Raw genomic sequence first — 21,872 nt, forward strand, 5'->3', positions numbered from 1 at the left:
AATATCTAAAATTAAATTCAGTGCATGCATTTATCAGTAGACTGGATACAGCAGAAAATAGGATTACTTTCTTAAACACAGGTCATTACAAAATACCCAAACTGAAAGAAGAAAAAAATGGGAAGAATAGAACAGAATGTAAGAGATAGATGGGATGCAAATCTTCTAACATATAAGTAACTGATTTCCCACATGGGAGGGAAAGAAAAAGCGGCAGTAGTAATTAATAATGGCCATGAAATTTTTAAAACTGATAAGCAAACAACAATGCACAAATTCAAATGCTGAGCAAACCCCATACAAAATAAATACAGAGAAAATTGTGACGAATCCTTGTTACAGTTAAAATTACTCTGAGTCGTATTTGCATCCTATGGGAAATGCTGGTACTTTTGTTTAGCCTTCTGCGGATTGTGGTTCCAGTGTTCAATTTTCAAAGTCTCTGCAGTGCTATACAGATCTGTCCACTTTGTACCACCTAGTGGTCAGTCTGGGACCTGAGTAGAGGTCTGCTTGGGCCAGTTTTCAAAGTCTATGATATGCTAAATAGGATCAGATTCACGCACCCACAGGATGGGGGTAAGCCCAGGATTTCATAAACAACTTTATGGGGTTGTTTTCTCCATCTTAATTATCAACCTGGTACTTTCTAGTTCCTTAGGCCTCCTTTTTTGGACCTCTAGAGGGAAACTGTCCACTGCAGTGCCTTAGGAGCCAAGTAGAGGGGGACAGAGAGAGTGGGGAAAAAAAGCAGTGACACTGGCTTTGTTTTCTTGGAGCCACTGCTTCACTAAAGGGTGAGGAACATTTTGTCACTCAATGCCACTGGATTGCTTGGAGACTGGGGCCTGAGAATACGGAGAAAACAAGAGTGAAAAAAAAAAAATCTGTGGGAATTCCCCCTCTGTCTGAGCTTTAGGAGTTTCCTTTCCCATTCCTTAAGTCAGGCTGCTTCAGGGTCCTTCTAGGTCTGCACCATAATATTCACATCCAGGTTTCATGCTGCCTTGAGTCCAGTCCAGGGGATACTGGAGTGAAAAAAAAAAGGTAAATTCACTTCTGGTGGTGGTACTTTGAATTCTCTGAGTTCTCAAATAGATGGATCATGATTTTTGTTTAAGTTTTACTGTTGAGTTCAGTGAGAGATGAAGAATAGCATGTGTTTACTCCATCTTAACCGGAACTAGAATCCTTAATTTGCTTTTTAACTTCAGGGACATAAGGACATATCAAATAGCACCTTAAAGTCTGTGTTTGATATTCTGGAGCTCCTACAGTTCTGTTTCTGTTGGTTCTGGCTTAAAATGATTTTTAAGAGGGCCTCACAATGTTTGATTGTTTGACTCCGTATTTGGAAACTTATTTTTACAAATAATAGGCTGCTGCTAGCATCTTCTAAAGAGGATTTCTATTTTCTTTTGCCAGGTACTGGAGACCTAGGGCCAGGTCAAAACTTGAGGTTCTTCTGAGTTGCCTAGAGTACAGTCCACATTCTCTTCGGAGTTAGATACTTAAGTTCTCAATCAAGAACAAATGTTGTTATGCTAGAGTGTTCTGGCCTTTGGTAGGCTCTACACTACGAACCTTCTCTCAGCAGCTCCTTCTCTCAGCTACGTTCTATGGATGGGAAAATAGCCCTGGGAAAGAAAACATCCTTTGGGGGGGTACAGTCTCAGGATGAGTGGTAAGGGATTTGACACATCCAGAGTTTGTGCTTTTAACAAGTGCAGGATTCCAACTCTTTCACCTTTTCCTGGGAGCCTATTACCAAAAAGTCTCACTCTCAGTTGCTTTTCCTGTACTGGTAAATGCTCCAGGGCAGATATGGCTCCAGTTTACCTCTTTAAGGTCTAACTTGTCTGTTCAATGGCAGGTAGCTCTTCACTAGCCAGCTCCTTTAGTTGTTCTCAGTCAATACTAGAAACAGAAGACAAGTTTTTTAAACTAATTTTGCTCAGATTATAGGTGGTCCTTTGAATTGGGAGTCACATCTTTCTTTCATTCTGGAATGGCCTCTGCCACTGTTTCCTAAATACTTTCTTCTGCACTTTTTCGTTTAGATCTCTTGGAATAGTGCTCAATTGCATTTTGTCTTTTTTTGCTCTATAAAGTTGATTTTCTCAAGTTACCTATTCCTTCTACTGTATGTTTCTGTCTTTCTACTAAAATATGTCTTTGTATATTTAAAATAACCCCAAGAGGTATTTTTCTCAGTGACTGTCTTTCCTCCAAATATCCTGTTCTTGTTTTAAGGAATGGATTTTTATATCTCTCTGTGCAGAGTTCTAGAAATGGTTTTCTTCTCCTCCTCAAATTAACTATTTTCTCCAAAATCTGTAAGCTCACTTACTAGGTTCTTCACCATCACCCCTCAAAAATCCTGGTTCTCTTATAACTGGTGATCCCTTGCTGTCAGTTCTAATTAACACAAGATGACCAAGTACCTAGTATCATCTAAAGAAATCTGTTTTCTGGTCACAGCTTGTCTTTTTGTAGGTGTTCTGACTGTGAATTCCATGCAGGATGACCTAATCGCTCAACTTTGCTTCATGATAATGCCAGAGTTACTGGAACTTTATTCCAGGCACCACATCCAGACTAAAATGCTCCATTTCAACAAATTTTCTACTAATATTTCTATGAGATAGTCTTTGGTGTTTTTCGCATGGGGAGAATGTTGGCTGATTACACTCTGGCTGAGGCAAGGAAGGAGGTCTTGAGGGTACGGGCCCCCTTCTGTAGCACCACGTAACTCCCACACTCTGCAACATCCAATCTAGGGTTCTGTTGGGCAATTGCTTCTCACCATCCAAAGAGTTTGGAGGTTGTGGTTTCTCTTCCTCTTGCAGCCTTCAGATCAATTTTGTCTCCCAGGGTCCATGTTGTTAACCACTACATTATACTACCTCTATGTTTTTATACACAACCACATTTGATACTAGTTAGTAATTATTATGTGCCAGGAACAAAAAAATTTAAAGGTACTGATGCTACTTCTCTGGTGGCACACTGGTAAAGAATCCACCTGCCAATGCAGGGGACATGGGTTCGAGCCCTGGTTCGGGAAGATCACACATGCCACAGAGCAACGAAGCCCGTGTGCCACAATTACTGAGCCTGTGCTCTAGAGGCTGCGAGCCACAACTACTGAGCCCGTGTGCCACAACTACTGAAGCCTGCGCACCTAGAGCCTGTGTTTCACAACAAGAGAAGCCACTGCAATGAGAAGCCTGCGCACCGCAATGAAGAGTAGCCCCTGCTCGCTGGAACCAGAGAAATCCCATGCACAGCAATGAAGATCCAAAACAGCCAAAAAATAATAATAAAAAAAAGAACCCTATGAAACAGAGCTGGAGAAACTGAAGAGAGAGACTAAACAATATGCTTTAAGTGTCAGAGCAACCTCTGCTTTCATATTTTTCAAAATCAGAATCCTTTTATTTTAACCCAAAAGTCGATATTTCTAGATACTAGTCCAAAGTCTAGGAAATCCGAAAACTGTTAAGGCTTACTTATTCTATGCTAAACTTATATAATATTTGGAAATTGCCAATAGACTGTTATATGCCAGATTTAGCATGATGTAATTCAGTGAAAGGGACTCAAGTGAAAAACCAAATGTTTCATTTTTCATTATGACTAAGTGCAGGATAAGGAGGAGTCAAAGTGGGGGGAAAACACACACACACGTCCTTTTCCATAGGCACAGTTTTAAAATTCAACTCTTATTCCTCAAATTTCAACCTAAATGATGTAGAGAATTTTTTTCCTTCCTACTTTATAAGGACTCTTAAATTTTCTTTGATAGTTTTTAATTGCTACACTTTTTTTTTTACTGTTGCCCTTCTCAGAATTTCAGAGAAAATCCTATGAAACCTAATCAAACTAAGTCACAGTCTTCCAAAAGTTGAAAAAAAAAAAAAACAAACCCAAATAGTAGATTAAGTTAAAAGTACAAGCTTAGTCCTTGCTTCATTCAAATAGTAACATGATTAAAACATACTATAGGAACAGTAATCAATATTTTTACAAAGAAAGGTATACTGTTATTAAAAATTGGCAATTCACTGATTAATTAATTCAATGTTTTACTCAATTTATTTCCATGAAACAGCTAATCTGGCATTCATATTATTATTTCAGAAAGCTAGCTAAAACATTAGAAGTAGACATTTGCACATTAGCAGGGAGAAAAAAAGCCTACTATGACTTCTCAGTTTCATTCAGATCAATCTAAGTTTCATTCAGTATCTCCAGGCAAAGTACGGTACATAATAGACACTCAGTAGACATTTCATAAATGACTAAATGTAGTTGTACACCTATTTTAAAACTAAGATTTCAAAATAAATACAAATAAAAATTCTAGAATACAGAATACTATATCTCAGCACTAAAGATCCTAAAAATGTTCAAAAAGCTTAGATAGAAACATTTTTTAAGTATTTTTACTATCCTCCCTTTCACTGTAGTGATTCTTTTCTTTTGTATCACCAAACAAAAGGGCTCAGATAGTTTTTGACAACAAAACTCACCAAAAATGTTGGTCTTTACAGTAAGCGCAAGATGAGTATTATTCCTCAAAATTTCAAGGGCCTTCACAAACGTTATATTCTCAAAGTTTTGTCCATTTACTTCCATTATCTTGAGAAAAGTGTTTGAAAAATACAAATTAAGACAAAAACAGTATTAGTTATTTCTGCAATCTTAAGTTTAATGGTGAAAAAATAAAACTTAAATAAAATGCACCTGGGTGTGAACAATGGTTAACTCTGTGAGTAGTGGAATTACTACCTAACTTTTTTTCTCTGTATTGTGGTATTTTCCTAAATCTCTACTATAAACATTTTTTTTTTAAAGTTCACTCCTGGGCTTCCCTGGTGGCGCAGTGGTTGAGAGTCCGCCTGCCGTTGCAGGGGACACGGGTTCGTGCCCCGGTCCGGGAAGATCCCACATGCCGCAGAGCGGCTGGGTCTGTGAGCCGTGGCCGCTGAGCCTGCGCGTCTGAAGCCTGTGCTCCGCAACGGGAGAGGCCACAACAGTGAGAGGCCCGCGTACCGCAAAAAAAAAAAAAAAAAAAAAAGCAACAAGCACAATTGTGATGGGGTCTTGCTCCATTTGACACTGCTGATCACTCACATCAGGGCTTCACAAACTTGGCTGCACCTCAGAATCATCAGGAAGCTTATTCAAAAAGTACTAATTCCAAGGAAGAAGGATAAAGAGATAAACACAATGAGAAAAAAAAGGCAGCACAGAGGACATATCTCAAGGATTGACACAAAGATTTCAAAAGGATAAAAAAGAGTGAGAAACAAAATATTAGGAAAAGAAAAAGAAAAAAAAAGTCACAGAAGTAAAATCCCCGGAGTTCAAAAACGTCTTCAGTCTACATACTGAAATGGATCATCTAGTACCAGGAAAATAAATAAATAGATTTAAAAAAAAAAAAAGATCCCATGAAAATTCTGAATTCCAAAGACTTAGAACAAAGACTCTATAAGGATCACTGTGGGGGCTGGTGGTGGTGGTGGTAGTAGGGAGGAGAAGAACCAGAGGTACCTGGAAAAGAAAAATAAAGGATGGTTTGGACTTCTTTTGAGCCACACTAAGTGATGTGATACTTTTCTGTGACTTTAATGTTCTGAGGGAAGAATGACTGTGATAAAAAATTGAACAAAAAAGTATCATCAAGACATGTAAGGACACAAAGTTACAGTACTCATTTACCCTTTTTGAAAAAAGTACTAGAAAAGGTACTAGAAGTATTAGAAGACAATCGTGAGATAAAATAATGGGGACATATGGGCGTAGATGAAGTGGAGGTGATCGATGAAATCAGTATGGCAGGTGCAAATATCTAAATGACTGTTAATAATAAGCTTATGAAACTTAATGCAAATGTCAAAGTACTCTTAAAAGAGAACATCCATAATGTTAAAAAATGACTTATAATCTAGATCTAAAATCTCAGATAATTTCAACCATACTTGGGAGGACTGAGGGAAGAATTAAAAACATGATAAATTTCTCTCCTCTGTCAGGAATGAAACCACTGGATTTTTCTCTTTTTTTTCTTCCTGTGAAGAACGAGATTCTTAAATATGTTTACCAAAAAATAACAATAAATATAATGACTCCAGGTTCCTTGCTACTAGATATTCTTAATGAGTAGTCTGAGTAAGGTCCAGAAATCTCTATTCTATAAAACTCCCTTATGGGAAGAAGGGAATCATTAAAACATTGTATCAGAGTTTCTTTTCTAAAATTACATCATTTTCTAAATTTTAAAATATATTATTACGATATACGTTTTACTTATTATGTGTGAGTTTCTTAACCCCTTGCACTATTAATATTTGGTCTGGATAACTCTGTTGTGGTGGCTGCTTTGTCACGGGGTGTTGTAGGCTCTTTAGCAGTATCCCTGGCCTCTATCCACTAGATGCCAGTAGTAATTCCCAAGTCATGACAATCAAAAATAACTCCAGACATCACCAAATGTCTCCTGGGTGACAAAATTACTGCTGGTTGAGAGCCACTGTCCTGAAGTATAGACCTTTTCATAATGTGAATGCCCTCTTTTTTTTGGCCTCGTGGCATGCGGGATCTTAGTTCCTTGACTAGGGATTGAAACTGTGCCCGCTGCAGTGGAAGCATGGACTCTTACCCACTGAACCACCAGGGAAGTCCCTGTGAATGCCCTCTTAATTTAAAAAAAATGACAGTATGGTTTGGTTAAAAGTAAAATAAAGTCACATTCTAAATGAACGTGTGAACAAACCAAAATTTTTAAGTGGAACAAATTCAGCTTCCCAAGTGATTCAGCTAGATGAGAAACCACTCTTTGGTGTACATGAGAATTATCTAGACTCTTTGGTGTACAGGAGAATTATCTAGAGAGCTTTGTTCAAAATACAGATTTCCAGTCTTCATCTCTGTAGAATGTGATTAATATGATTACTAAGACTGAGGTGGGTCTAGGAATTGTATTTTTTAGTAAAAAGGCTGTCTGTAATCTCACTTTTGAAATATATTGTTCTATAGTTAACTAATGCCTACATGGAGAGAATAAATTCCTATCAACTTACTCCCAGTGTCTCCTTCCTTTTCCTAGTCCCTCAGCCAGCTCACTCTGCTTATGGATGTAGTTCTGTTACCATATGAACATTACTTAAACCAAAACCATCATTTATGGTAATCTTAGGCCACTTAGAGTAAAGATAGAAGTGCTTACTCCTTTACAGCATGCAAGGGTAGGGTGCTAATTCTCATATGGATCTTTCTGGAATACTGTGAAGTTGCCAACTGATAGAGGTCCTAATCCTTGGAGGATATGCAGGACCATTCAGGTTGATAGTGGCCAGACTACCATGCTGTTTCTGGATGTACTATATCAAATTTACCATTAAAAGTAACGGATATATGACAAAGACATTTTTAAAATAAACGATTTAAAAAATACTACCTCTAAAAAGAAGCTTAAAAAATACTTCCTAAACTTTACCATGCTTACTTGAAGAAATATCAGATGAGGAAAAAAGTAGCACACCTATTACTTATAAAAAGGCTTTAAGTGGTTGTTATTTACTTACCTGATCACCACGTTTCAGTCCTGCATCAGCAGCTTTGCTACCAGGTTCTACACCTTCAACAAAAATACCAAATGCCTTCTCACTTCCTCCATTTAGGCTGAAATGCAGAGGGGACTCCCGGGAAGCCTTTTGCAGCACAACCTGTCTCCACTTAGCCTTTGCAGCACAGGCAATATTCAATAACCGGAGATGACCATTCATTTTCTAGAAAGTAGAAATGGGTAAGGTATATATAAATGTATATATTTATTCCTATAGGCTTTTATAAATCACCTAAAATTATTAGAATTAGAGCTATATTTAAAATATAGAGGAAATAAAGAACATATAAATAGGGGTAAATAAAACTGAAGGAGGGAAACATTCCACCCTAGAGCACTCTCAAGAATAAGATCTCTTAATATGATTTTTTTTAAAGTTTCTAGAAAAGGTTAGAAAAGATTTCAAAGTGATGTCTCATTTAGAGAGGGATGACAAAAAAAATTTCTTCTTCATTTTCTGAACCTTACTAATACATAATGTTATTACCATCTTGCTTCTCTCCTGGCTGTTACATAAAACCAGAATCTTTTTAAACCTTTATTTAAAACCTTAAAGGACTTGAACCACCTTCCCAACATTGTCTAACATTCAAAGACACATTCAAGTCTCCATCTCTTCTAGAAATATTATTCTTATATTATTTTAGATCTTCCTATATTATTTTAGATCTTCCTTAAACTTAGTAATATTCTAACTTTCAGGTTCTAATATCAGTTTAATATTTAACTATTCTCGAATAGTGTACTAAGTAAATCTCATGTCTATAACAAGAAGCTAAATTTTTTTCAGGGTAGGAACCAAGTCTTACACCTGTTGTGATCCTACATAACAGCTTGGAGTATAAAGTAGAATTCAATAAATACTTGATGACTGACTCGATTACTGGGGGAAAAAATCCCATGATTGTAAGGCAGTTTCTATTTTCCATAAGCCCCTTGAATATTTACATAGCCAGCACTGGAAGAGCCTCTATGGACCTCTTAATCAAGTTCCCTGTTCATCCCCCCCATTTCACATAGAGCAGATGTGCTGCTGAAAAGGCTACAGGAACCAAGAGGTAAGGAAAGGGACAAAATAATCTGCCAATTTCCCCCTCTTTATTCAACTTAACCCACTTGTACTATATGAGTAATAACAATGGTTCTTGAAAATGTGCTATGTGCCAGGTTTTGCTGGCAGATTCTTATGTTTATTAACTCACTAAAATCCTCACAACAATCTCAACAATCTAGAGGCTACTGTCTATAAAATAAGACAACTGAGGCATATAAGGTTGGACAACTTGTCCAAGTTCACATATGCACCAAGTGGTGAAGTCTGAATGTTAATTCAGGCAATCTGACTCCTGAGCTGCATTATTATTTACTTCCTAAAATTTCAAGTTTCTTGGAGCAGATAACCCAGTTGCAGTTCAAAGTTTTATATCTAATAGGGAGAATAAAATGGATTTATAAATAGCTACCATGAAAGTTAAGAAGACCTTGAGGGTATTAATTGTAGGTGTTGTATATTAAGAACAAGTGAAATCACATGCAGAAGGGAGACTTAGAAAGTCTAAAGTAGATCTGATAAAGCATGTGTATTTGTATGCCTAAATCAGTGAAGACTGTGGAAAAAGCATGATTTTTGTTTGGGCTGAAGTAGCAGAGGATGAACAGAAGTCTAGAATACAGATTTAGAAGTTCTCAGAACAGGCAATCAAGACACAGGAGAAGATGAAAGCTGTTCTGAGTTGCTATTCTTCGGGGGTGGGGTGGGAGGTTAGTAGGAATCCCTAAACTCCGAAGAAGATAAAATTCTTCTGAGCCTTACTGTATCTTCCAGATTTTTTTCAAATTCCTCCAGAAATCGAGTCATAGCAGGATCACCTTCAAAATCATTAAAATGATTATTTACCCATAATAATACAATCCGTGTTACCTGCGGAAACATGGAAGAGGCAGCATACGATTATACGAGAGGCATTCTTTCTGCAAAAGTAGGTTCCAAAAGCATGTCTTAAACCGAGGGGAAATTGAGCTTTATGGCTAATCCCTTTGCCCACCTGCTCACACACAAAAGGCTCATTCTAACAGAGAGGCATGTTTTAGTTTGAGCTTTTGCTTCCTTACGTACACAAGTAACAGAGAAAGCCAAGACCGCCTTCACTGAAAAAACAAGCCTGTATACTAACATGTAAGAAGTACATGGGATATATATTTTGGACAGTATCTTAAAACGCAAGCCGCCAAGAGCAGACAAATGTCAAAAGTGTTTCTTTAGCTGAGAACATGTTTCACCAAAATTGCAATAAAAATCTGAAACTTCCTTCGTAAATACTGTGTATTTTCAAAGTTGTGAACTGATTTATTACTTTGTACCACAGATTAACAGAAAAGTTAAAAACAAATGGAGGTTGAATTAAATAATGTGTCTACAGGGAAATCTACTCAGTGCTTTGTGGTGACCTAAATGCAAAGGAAATCCAAAAAAGAGGGGATATATGTATACGTATACCTGATTCACTTTGCTGTACAGCAGAAATACAACACTGTAAAGCAACTACACTCCAATAAATATTAATAATAATAAAAAGCTTCTGAATATTAAGAAAAGACAGAGGAGCCAAAATAAGATCAAAAGAAATAAGCCAGAGAATTTTCCAAAATCTAAAAAAAGGAAAAAAAAAAGTGCCTAATAATATAAGTAATTTAAGTCATATACTTTTAAAATAGTGGTAAAATACACATAAAATCCACCATTTTAACCACTTTAAAGTGTACAATTCAGTGGCATTTAGCACATTCACAATTGTGTACAACCGTCCCCACTACTAGTTCTAGAACATTTTCATCACCCCAAAAGAAAACTCCATTCCCAATAAGCAGTCACCTCCCATTCTACCCTTCTTCCAGCCCCTAACAGCCACTACTTACTTGCTTTTCTGTCTCTGTGATTTGTCTACCTGGATATCTCATACAATATGTGATCTTTTATGACTGGCTTCTTTGTCTTACCATAATATTTTCAAGGTTTATGCATGTTGCAGCATGTATCAGTATTTCATTTTTTTTAATGGCTGAATAATATTTCATTATATGGTATACCATATTTTGTTTATCCATTCATCAGTTGATGGACATTTGGGTTGTTTCCACATTTTGGCCATCATCAATAGTGCTGCTATGAACACTGCTTACAAACTTTTGTTTGCACACCTATTAGCTCTTTTGGATATATGCTTCAGGAGTAGAACTACTGGGTTATACGGTAATTCTATGTTTAACTTTTTGAAGAACCGCTAAGCTATTTTCCACAGCAGCTACACCATTTTACATTACTATAAGCAAGTATGGGAATTCCATTTTCTCCACATCAACACCCTTAAAATGCTTGTTATTTCCTTTCCTTTTTTTAAGTCATCTTAGTGGGTGTGAAGTGAACAAAACCATCACTGTGGTTATGATTTGCAATTTCCCTGACTAATGACATTGAACATCTTTTTCATGTGATTGCTGGCCATTTACATATCTTCTTGGGAGAAATGTCTATTCAAGTCCTTTGTCCATTTTAAATTGTATTGTCTTTTTGGTGTTGAGTTGTAAGAGTTCTTTATACATTCTGGATACTAGACCCTTATCAGACATATGATTTGCAAATATATTCTCCTATTCCATGTGTTGTCCTGTTTTTCCTGATAGTACCTTTAATGTAGAAAAGGTTTTAATTTTGATGAAGTTCAATATATCTGTTTTTTCCATTGTTCAAGGTTGAGCTTTGGGTATCATACCTAAGAAACCATTGCCTAATCCAAGGTCATGATTTTTTTTCACCCCTTCCTTTCTTTGAAGAGTATTATAGTTTTAGCTCTAATATTATGTTTCTGATCCATTTTGAGTTAATGCTGAATACGGTATAAAGGTCAAACTTCATTCTTTTACACATGAATATTTAAGTTGTCCCTAAATCATATGTTTGTTCATTCTCTAGCATGCCTTTATTTCCTCAGCGACGTAAGTAACTATATATAATTTCAAAATCAGGGGGAAGGCAAGCCTGTAGTTTTGGACACCTGAGTTTCCTAGACGATAGAATTCCACAGTCCAACTACATCTAACTTATTTCCCTTAAAGTATAACTCAGAAAGATACACCAGGCAATTATTAATTACTATGGCCCTACTTTTATTTTTCTTAAAATGACTAACTTCCTACCTGTTACTGAGGTAGTTTACTGGTAGTAATGTACCAGTATCACTATTCTTTCCATGGGAAGTACAAACACCCCATAAAATAAGGTAAGATAATCTATTTATAACAGCAAACAATGTTTAATGCAAAAAAAAAAAACAAAACTCAAAGCTAGATTAAAATAAGTTACAGCAGTGATAAATTAAGGTCAAAAAGATAAACTGTTTTAAAATGATTATAAAGTCTTTAACTCAAAAATAAATGTATTTCTAATTCTATTTAGATTGTTTCTAAGCCCTCTTAAAAAAATTTACTTGGTGGATAGTCTTTCTAAACTATTAAATGACTTTTAAATGTTTTCTTGATCTCCTCAGTAACCACCAAGTATTTTGATAAAGTGTAAAAATATTATCATCCACCTTCTGAATTTACAGCTACACCACAGCCTGCTTTCAGTTTTTGCCTTTTAAAAGGCAAAATATCCACTTTTAACATTTTATTCTGTCATAAAAGTAACCAAGCAGAGAGATGTCTATACTGATTCACTAACTTTTTAGGCGAACTGAATTTTATCAAAATAAACATTTAATTTGTCAGTTGCAAAAGGTTTCGGGGGAATAAAATTTAAAATCACTTTCATGCCTTTTATAATTATAAAACCAACCTTATCCCTTAAGCTGTCAATTTTAAACCATTCCAATAGTTTGGTCCCAACATCCAAAGGACTTTCAAGAAATGTTCTATAAGTTAATAGGAAATCTTCTATATAAGTTGGGTCCACAATGGAATGCTCTTCTATTAAATGCATGATGAGACGCTCAGGTGTTGCCTAAAAAAGAAAAATATAAGAAGAATTAGAAAATAAACAAGTAGCTCAGGAACCAAAGAACTCCAATTGATTACTTCCTTTTGTAGCCACTCTATTACAAAGTCCTTGAAGTAAAGTTTCACCTTTAAAACCCTCAGCACTGGGAGTAGGTAGTCTCTCTAGGTTGTAGTCCACCATCACCCAGAGGTTTAGAGAGAGAAAAGGCAGAGGAATAAACATGCACAACAGCATTTACTCGGCCGTAGTTGTTTTTATTGGCATTTCATCATAGGAATGGGGGGATAATGTAATGACTGTCGCGAGTAAAGAGAAGGAAGAGGTAAGAGTTAAATTAAAGAAGTAAATAAAGTTTTCTTCCAAATTTAATCATCCTTAAATTCTCTTCTGTCCCAGGCTATAGGAACAACATAGCAGCTCAAGATAGCTTGTTTTATTGTTGTTACTTCCGGGAATAGAGGTTTCCTCTTCTATGGTTTCTTCATTCTAGTTCACCAGAGGAACCAGAAGTTCTATAGATAGTTTTTACATTAACTCAGAGTTTAACTCCTTGCCTGTTTCCCAATTTATAAAAAGGAATGCAAACAACATTTATCTACTGCTCCTTCTTGAGCTTCTGAATCAGTGTTAAACTTTATTACCTTAGCAGCATTTTCAAAAATGGGTACACAAAACAAATACAGAAATTAACCAGATGTTAAGCCAAATATAAAAACCAACTGTTGCCCATAACCTCAAATTTCAATTTGTTGCATTCATCCAAAGAATTTCACTGGCCAGAATTATTGCATGGCAAACATAGATTAATACTAACAGTGTTCTTATTTAAGAATTTATTAAAAAATAAAAAAGGGTACCCCACTGCTAATAAGGTATGTAAATCATTTCTCTAGAAGGAAGTCAGAGGAAAGGCTCTTTGAATTACCTATTTAAGGGACAAGACAACCACAGGTCATTCCTATTCTTCTCCCACCCTCCAAAATACCCCAAGAACACCAAATTGGGTCTATCATTAAGGCAAATCACAATCTGAGTTCACTTAAAATGCGGTTCTTAGATCATATATAGCTAAGTCAGGGGTGGAAATGATCAACATGTTAAAGAAAGGCCATTATTCTGATTAGCTAAATCACTGAGGCAGGATCTCTGTGGAGACTAGGCCATATATTCAAAACCGTTCTTTTTTTTTTTTTTTTTTTTTTTTTCGGTACGCGGGCCTCTCACTGTTGTGGCCTCTCCCGTTGCGGTCCGGACATGCAGGCTCAGCGGCTATGGCTCACGGGCCCAGCTGCTCTGCGGCACGTGGGATCTTCCCGGACCGGGGCACGAACCGCGTCCCCTACATCGGCAGGCGGACTCTCAACCACTGCGCCACCCAGGGAAGCCCTCAAAACTGTATTTAAAGACAAGTCCCTGGGACTTCCCTGGTGGTTCAGTAGCAAAGAATCCACCTTACAATGCAGGGGACTCGAGTTTGATTCCTGTTTAGAGAATTAAGACCCCACATGCCACGGGGCAACTAAGCCCAGGCACCACAACTACTAAGCTTGCACACCTCAGCTAGCAAGCCCACGTGCCACAAACTACAGAGCCCACGTGCGCTGGAGCTTGTGCACCACAACTAGAGAAGAGAAAACCCGCACGCCACAACTAGAGAGTGGTCCATGCACCACAAGAAGATACCACGTGCCGCAATTAAGACCCAACACAGCCAAAAATAAATAAAATAAATAAATAATAAATCAATCTTTTTTTTTTTAAAAAAAAGACAAGTCCCATTGTCATGCAGAAGCATGTTACCAAATTGCTCACTAGCATCTAATAAGGTGGATGCTGGGTGACAGGGTACGCAGAGTGGGCAGGTGAAGGAGATGGCTGGCATGGTAGAGGTTGGTTATGATGAACAAATAAGTAAATATACAGAGCATAACAAGAGCCACTGTTGGCTAAAGTATTTACAAGTAGGGGAAGGAAAAGGCTACCAAAAACTTTGTGGTATAGTACTAGAACTGGGAATACTGGTATGAACTCTTGACTGTTATCAATAGATACATATAAGAAGATATAGGTGTGTATGAATTTACAGTAAATAAATACATATATTTCCTACCTCTGTCTGATGAAAAGTTCTAGAAGCAATGACACCACAGTAGCAGTGAACAGAGTGCCCAGATCTTGGTTTTTTAATGCTGTTCTCTACTAGAAGGATCCAGGGCTCTCTGGAGAAATGTCTGATTCCAAAGCAGGGGCAGTGAAAGATGAGCCTGGAACATCTCGTTTTGCCAGATAATAATGAAGCTCTCAAAAAATGATGGGGACATGTCAAAAGGATACAGGAATCAGCCTTAAGAGAGTCCCACTGGCCAAATCTGGGACAATCTGATGATCAGAACAACACTGATGGTAAGGGAATACAATACATGAGACCGTAACAATATAATTAAAGAGGGGAGAATGCTCATTCTTACAGTAGAATGACAATAAATGTAGAAGAAATAATGGAAATAGAAAATCACCATTACAGGCAGGAGTAGTCAATCGAAGTAAAGACTGGTGGATAGAGGTTTGTAAGACATACTGACACTATCTCAGAACATCAATGCTCCAAATGCTCATCAATTACAAAGGGTAAAATGGTGGCTTTAAGAGAAGAAACTTGACAGACACCAAGAGGACCAGGTGATTAAGGTTAACTTCACTGGTGGTGAGATAGGTTGACATTGTATGCTCCCTGAAATGATGCACTGAGAAAAGCACAACATTATTTCTGTGGAATTCCTGCCTGGAAAGCATGACTGTAGTCTGGGCATGAGGCAACACAGGACAGATCTTGTCTGAGGGTCATAGTACAGACTGTAAGGGCTGTATTCTTTAAAACTGCTGAGAACGTGAATAGGGAAAGACTGTTCCTGGCGTAGACTTAAGTGACATGATAACTAAATGCAACTGTGTGCCTGGATGAGATTCTGAACCAAAAAGGAAAAAAGAGCCATTGTTGGGATAGTTGGTGAAAATCTAAATAGCATCTGTGGACTGAATGGTTTTACTTTATCAATGTACATTTCCTAACTTGAAGGTTTCTATGGTGTTTATATAGGAGACTGTTCTTGCTTTTAGGATATACACAATGAAACATTTAGGAGTGAGGAGGCATCACATTTGCAGACTGCTCTCAAACGGTTGAAAAAGACTGATGATAATGGAGAAAATGCAGTGAAATGTTAACATTTGGGGAATCTGAGTCAGGGTGTTCTCTGTACTGTTCTTGCAACTCTTCTGTAAGTTTGAAATTACAGGGCTTCCCTGGTGGCGCAGTGGTTAAGAATCCGCCTGCCAATGTAGGAGACATGGGTTTGAGCCCTGGTCCAGGAAGATCCCACATGCTGCGGAGCAACTAAGCCCATGCGCCACAACTACTGAGCCTGCACTCTAGAGCCTGCAAGCCACAACTACTGAGCCTGCATGCCACAACTACTGAAGCCCGTGTGCCTAGAGCCCGTGCTCTACAACAAGAGAAGCCACCGCAATGAGAAGCCTGTGCACCACAACAAAGAGTAGCCCCTGCTCGCTGCAACTAGAGAAAAGCCAACAAAGACCCAATGCAGCCAAAAATAAATAAATTTATAAAAAGAAAAAAGAAATTATAAAAATATAAGGCTCACTATGAGCCTTCATAAAAAGATAGTCTATGGCAGTCCACATATATACTCATTTTTTTCTACATAGAAAGCTTACGCCTATCAACTTAGGAGAAGAAAAAGACAGTGTTGAGGAATAGCCTGACTCCTGAGAAATATCTTATCTGACACCAGTCCCTCTTATTGTTAAATAAAGCTTCTGCACTTATAATGAAAAATAACACATGTACTTATTTTGCAACCAAGACTTGCTTGAAAAGAAAAGAAGGTCATGCATTTACTTCTTCTCTTGCACCTAGAATTGCTCTATTTTACATCTACATGTCATAAAAGAGACAGGGAGATGGGAGAGTGGAAGGCAAGGGGGCAAGGAATAGGGGAGAGAAGGAATTAGAGAAGGGAAAACAATATGGGTAGTAATACTCAGATTCTATAGCATGCTAAGGCTTTTGATTTGCCACATTTAGCCCTAATAAAGCCCTGCCATAGCATCCCCATTTTCAGATACGAAAATTGAGCTTCAGAGAAGTTAATGTCTATTTCAATGCCACAGAGATCTAGTAAGCACTCATCTAGGATTCTTTATGCATTTATGGTTGGTCCTTTCAATTTCTGTTTTGTTTCTAAATATTGCTGTCTTTGATGAAATTAATTCCCATTATCAACGGATCATACAATAAATTTGAGAAGGAAAATTCTGACTGGTATATTCTAAATAATATCTTTCCATACTGATATTAAATGGCAATGTTACCCTTCCTCAATAAAATGTGTAAAAACCAACTTAGAAAAAGTCAAAAGAATTAACACATTTATTTACACTAGATCCCAAAGTTAATGAATTATCTTGCACTACTCAAAAAGTGGTTCAAAACCTTTTAAGCAAGATGAAAGCTTTATTCTATCAATAACAAGAAAAATAAGTAAAAAATACCCACCTTGATTACAATGTGTCCTTTCCTGGTTCCACTGCGATCTAGTTCACGGTGCTCATGTACCATAACAATTTCTCCTTCTTCCTCAACTTTATGGGTATTTTTTTCCACATGATTTAAAATTCTCCAATAATCCTGCTGGGCTATGCAGACAAACTGTCCGAGAACAACATGGGGACAATTAATGAACCTATAATACATAAATATATCACTATGCACCAAGGCAGAGCACAAAGGTGAGAACTCAAGTGGCATAAGTTCTTTTTTATTTCATCCCTTCATTCCTTAACAAAAATCAAGATAAAATAAATAATTCATGCACAAAGAGACCAAAGAAATTAAATCCATTTGAATTCTGTTCTAAAAGGAGAAGTGAGCATCTACTTCTCTCAAAACTGACACTATGCAAAGAAAACATGAAGCAGGAGTAAGTTAGAAACAAACAACTCAGAAGTTCCTATTTCTTCCTCTATTGAAAAAAAAACAAAAAAGAGACTGAGCTGGCTAATATCAGATAGAAATTTAAAAAATCAACGTTTATTAGATATATTCTCTTTTAAAGTATGTATAGTTTGTTCAATTCCACAAATATTTGAGTCTGATATAAAATCTAGTTTCCTTTATTAACTGTGAGCTTTTCAAACCCCCAATTCTCAAATCAAGCTATTTTATTTTGGGGAAGGAAAAAAAAGCTCAGCCATTTAAAATCAAGAAACAAGAGTACACAAGCAGACATAAGCTTACCTGACAATCGTCTACTTTAGTCCTAACAACTCCATGCGTGTACTGCTTATCCAGAGTGGGTGTAATTCCAAAACTATTTCCCATAAAGAGATTTTCAACTTTTCCATCTGGATGACTAATTTCTACAGTGCCGTTTAAAATAACATACCATGAGTCAAGCTATAGAGAAAAATATAGGCTTTAAGAATATTTGGGAAAAGAGGGTTACATGTTAACTTTGAAAAATAATCAATCAATATATAGAACTCGTATAATTTAAAAAAGAAAAAAGAAGATCTGATTATATTACTAAATACTCTTGTCAGTAACACCCTAATCCTGTTAAGCCAACCACTAAAGTTTATTTTACTCTTTCTTCTTTTAGTCACCAAATGAAATCGGGGACTCTCAGTAACTGTTATGGTTAAGACCACCAGCTCTGGGCTTCCCTGGTGGCGCAGTGGCTAAGAATCCGCGTGCTAATGCAGGGGACTATGGGTTCAAGCCCTAGTCCGTGAAGATCCCACATGCTGTGGAGCAACTAAGCCCGTGCACCACAATTACTGAGCCTGTGCTCTAGAGCCCGTGAGCCACAACTACTGAAGCCCCCACGCCTAGACCCTGTGCTCCTCAACAAGAGAAGCCACCGTAATGAGACGCCTGCGCACTGCAACGAAGAGCAGCCCTGCTCACTGCAACTAGAGAAAGCCCGCGTACAGCAACGAAGACCCAATGCAGCCAAAAATAAAATAATAAAAAAATAAAAGGCTACAAATGGCACAGTCCCATTAATACAAAAAAAAAAAAAAAGACCAACAGCTCTTGGAATTTGAATCCAGAATCTGCCACTGACTAGCTGAGTGACTCTGGGCAAGTTATTTAACCTCCTAGGCTTCAGTTTCTTTACTGCTAAAATGGGCATAACAACATTACCTATCACAGGACTTTTGTGTCCATTAAAAATGAGTTTAATACAAACCATGTGATTAGAATAGTGTCTGGCACATAGCAAACATTCAAAAGAAAGAAAGGAAAAAAAAGGGAGCTAGTGATTAATTCAGAAAAACTATTAAAAGCCTGAATTTTAAGGCATATCTTAAAAAATATTGAAAATTTCTCCTAATGTTAAGAAAATACTGCTCTCAATTTATACCAAAGTATTTAATGCTCTAAGGAGACATATTCTAAGGCCTATTGTATATCAGTGAAAGACTACTTGTTCTCATGTGGTATCCCTTTTATTAGCCTAAACTTTCAATTTTAATGTGAATCAGTTTTAATGTGATTTAAGGGAAATCTGGATTATCAGTTCTGAAGGAGAATCACTGGCAACAAGAAATACTTTTTCAAAACTGTTTTTTTTTAATTTTTAGTTATTTCAAATATAAAATACACTCATTGTGGAATTTGTGGATTACACAAATTACTTGAGGACAGGGGCTGTATTGGAGTTTTCCACCACTATCCTCACTGTGTACCTAGCACAAAGTAGGCACACAACATATTTTTGCTGACAGAACCGTGGAATATTAAAAGAAAATTAAAAAAAATATTAAAAGAATATTAAAAGAATATTAAAAATATATTTGTAGAAAAGTAAAGTTATTCAAAACCCCACTATTTATACAGTTGTCATCAAAAGTTTAGTATTTTTCTCCCATGTTTATATTATTTCATATTGTTTAACTATTTAGACTATCCTGTCCTTTTAAAAAAATTTAATACTATACTCATTTGTTCATCAAACTTTTTCTTAGTATATCCTATGTGCCAAACGATTTCTAGGATACAGGGAGAAAGCATGTATACAAAGCTAGAGCTAAGGCCCCTGCCCTCAAAGATATCTATCAAATTTTAAAATAACTTGAAAACCTATATAATATTATACCTGTGGCTATATAATAATTTAGTTGACCACTGTTTTTTTCGGGGGGATATATTTTGGTCATTTCCAATTTTTACTATTATACACATCCTGCAATGAGTATCTTTTGGCATAACTCTTTGAGTTTTATATTGTGTCTGGAGGAGAGACATTAAAAAGGGGAATAATGGGTTAGAGGCTGTTAATACTTTGAAGCCCCTGTTAAAAATTTCTAAATGATTTTCCAGAAATACTGTTTATATCCCTACTAGCAGTATATGACAATGTGCACTGACTGACATTTCACCATTAATTTTTATCAGTTCGATAAGAAACCCAGTGAAGTGCTACCTAACAGCAGTAACACTTTTCAATTCCTCTGAATCCTCCCTGTGCCCATCCGCAAGTTGCCATCCAAGCATTTCTGAAAATAGAATTGTCACATAATGCCTCAACTGATAGCAGTCTACTAGGAGGCACAGGTACCAATACATTTCCTTCATTTAAAAAAAAATGTATAATATGAAAAAGGGATAAGGAGATTACATACTTGAAAAACATTTTAATAATAATGTTATAAATATACTAATATAACAATAATTACTGACATGTATACACTGATGTGTATAAAATGGATGACTAATAAGAAAAAAAATAAATTAATAAAACAAAACAAAGAATTAAGAAAATTTTTTAAAAATCTTATAATTTAATTTGAGAAGTAAAAACAAATTTGGTCCAATGAATATTAATTACTGAACATCTATTCTGTGCAAGGTCCACTGCCAGGAAATCAAAATTAAGACAAAATAAAGCAAAAACAAAACAAAACTTATCTTTTCAGAAATTATAACTATCCCAGACTCAGCAGTCATTTAAAAAACTGTATAAATTTTAAAAGTCAAGATCTACACAAGTTTATGAAAATTAAATTATTCTAAAAATTAGCTGCTATAACCAAGTAATGTGTAACATCTATTTGCTAACCTACCTCTTGCCCATCTTCAAGAATAATAGCTCCAGCCTGCTCCACCACTTCAAAAATCATCACTGAGCAGAGTTCTCTCCTTACAGACATGGTCATGTTTGCAAAAGCAGGAAGCTGGTGCATAAACTCCAGTAACTGTTCTGTTAAAAAACAGAAATTCTAGTTTAGTGACCATCAAGGACTACAGTTTAAAAGATACAATAAAATCCAGAATCCAATACCCAATTTTCTAATCAACTTAGGAATTCATGCTGCTTAACTAGAGAAACCAAGATACAAGATGACTGTTGCTTAAAAAAAATTCAGTTATTTGGTTAACAGATATATTCAGATTCACATGAAAATACAGGCATAATGGAAGACACCAGAATTCACAACCTCCAGAGAGAACCAGGAAACTACACAGATTCAGATGAGCTGGAGAGTTTAGCTAATTTTCCTAGCAGGAGATGCTATTCCATGGTGGTTACATTTAGTGATGTCCTTTGATCTAATATATTAGTGTAAAAGGCTTTTGTCTGTTTCTTTCTGGGCTAGAGTTTTTAAACAGTTATTAATAAATGTCAGTAAGTAATTAAATTAGGGACAACAAATGTGAATACTAGTTTAAGATTTGTCAAAGCAACTACAAGGTAACTCTCTTTAATTTAACCAACAAATGTATGAATACCTGCCTCAGGCCATTCCCTGGTATAGATACATGAGCAATAAAGATAAAGGAAAAAACATTTAAGCAGTCAGCTAAGGCTGAAATAGAAGAAATAAGGTGCTATCTATCTACAGATAACTGGAAGTTAATCATATTTCAATTTTTAAGAAAGCCTTGTGAAAACAGCATAGTGTACAATTCTTTATCACTAAAAATGCACTTACAGTTGCTGTCCAGATAGCATTCAAAACATGAGTCTCAACTGTAGGTTGCATAACTATATTATATGTTATTAGCATGGCAAGGAATGTTCAAACGTATTGATCTTTACTCCCATAGATTATAATTATTAGTAGCAGTATCTTCTGACTTGAATCACAGCAGTATGACTCTTATAAAAGGGAAATCTAGGATAAAATCTTAATTGAATCATAATATATAAC

At 36.3% G+C, this 21,872-nt stretch overlaps 1 protein-coding gene across 8 annotated transcripts in view; it reads right to left on the reverse strand.

Annotated features, from left to right (window-relative positions):
- Nucleotides 1–21,872, reverse strand: part of RAPGEF6 (Rap guanine nucleotide exchange factor 6) — a 217,613-nt gene that overhangs the window by 55,113 nt on the left and 140,628 nt on the right. For all 8 annotated transcript variants that reach the window (XM_067731647.1, XM_067731645.1, XM_067731644.1 and 5 more), the window contains 7 exons: nt 20,784–20,920; nt 17,950–18,108; nt 17,209–17,361; nt 12,471–12,635; nt 9,450–9,557; nt 7,596–7,799; nt 4,536–4,644 (listed from right to left, as the gene is read on the reverse strand). In XM_067731647.1, the coding sequence (XP_067587748.1) occupies nt 4,536–4,644; nt 7,596–7,799; nt 9,450–9,557; nt 12,471–12,635; nt 17,209–17,361; nt 17,950–18,108; nt 20,784–20,920 (1,035 nt within the window). The remainder of the gene's footprint in view (nt 1–4,535; nt 4,645–7,595; nt 7,800–9,449; nt 9,558–12,470; nt 12,636–17,208; nt 17,362–17,949; nt 18,109–20,783; nt 20,921–21,872) is intronic.

Source organism: Pseudorca crassidens, chromosome 3, assembly GCF_039906515.1.
Source record: "Pseudorca crassidens isolate mPseCra1 chromosome 3, mPseCra1.hap1, whole genome shotgun sequence".
Classification (NCBI taxonomy): Eukaryota; Metazoa; Chordata; class Mammalia; order Artiodactyla; family Delphinidae; genus Pseudorca; species Pseudorca crassidens.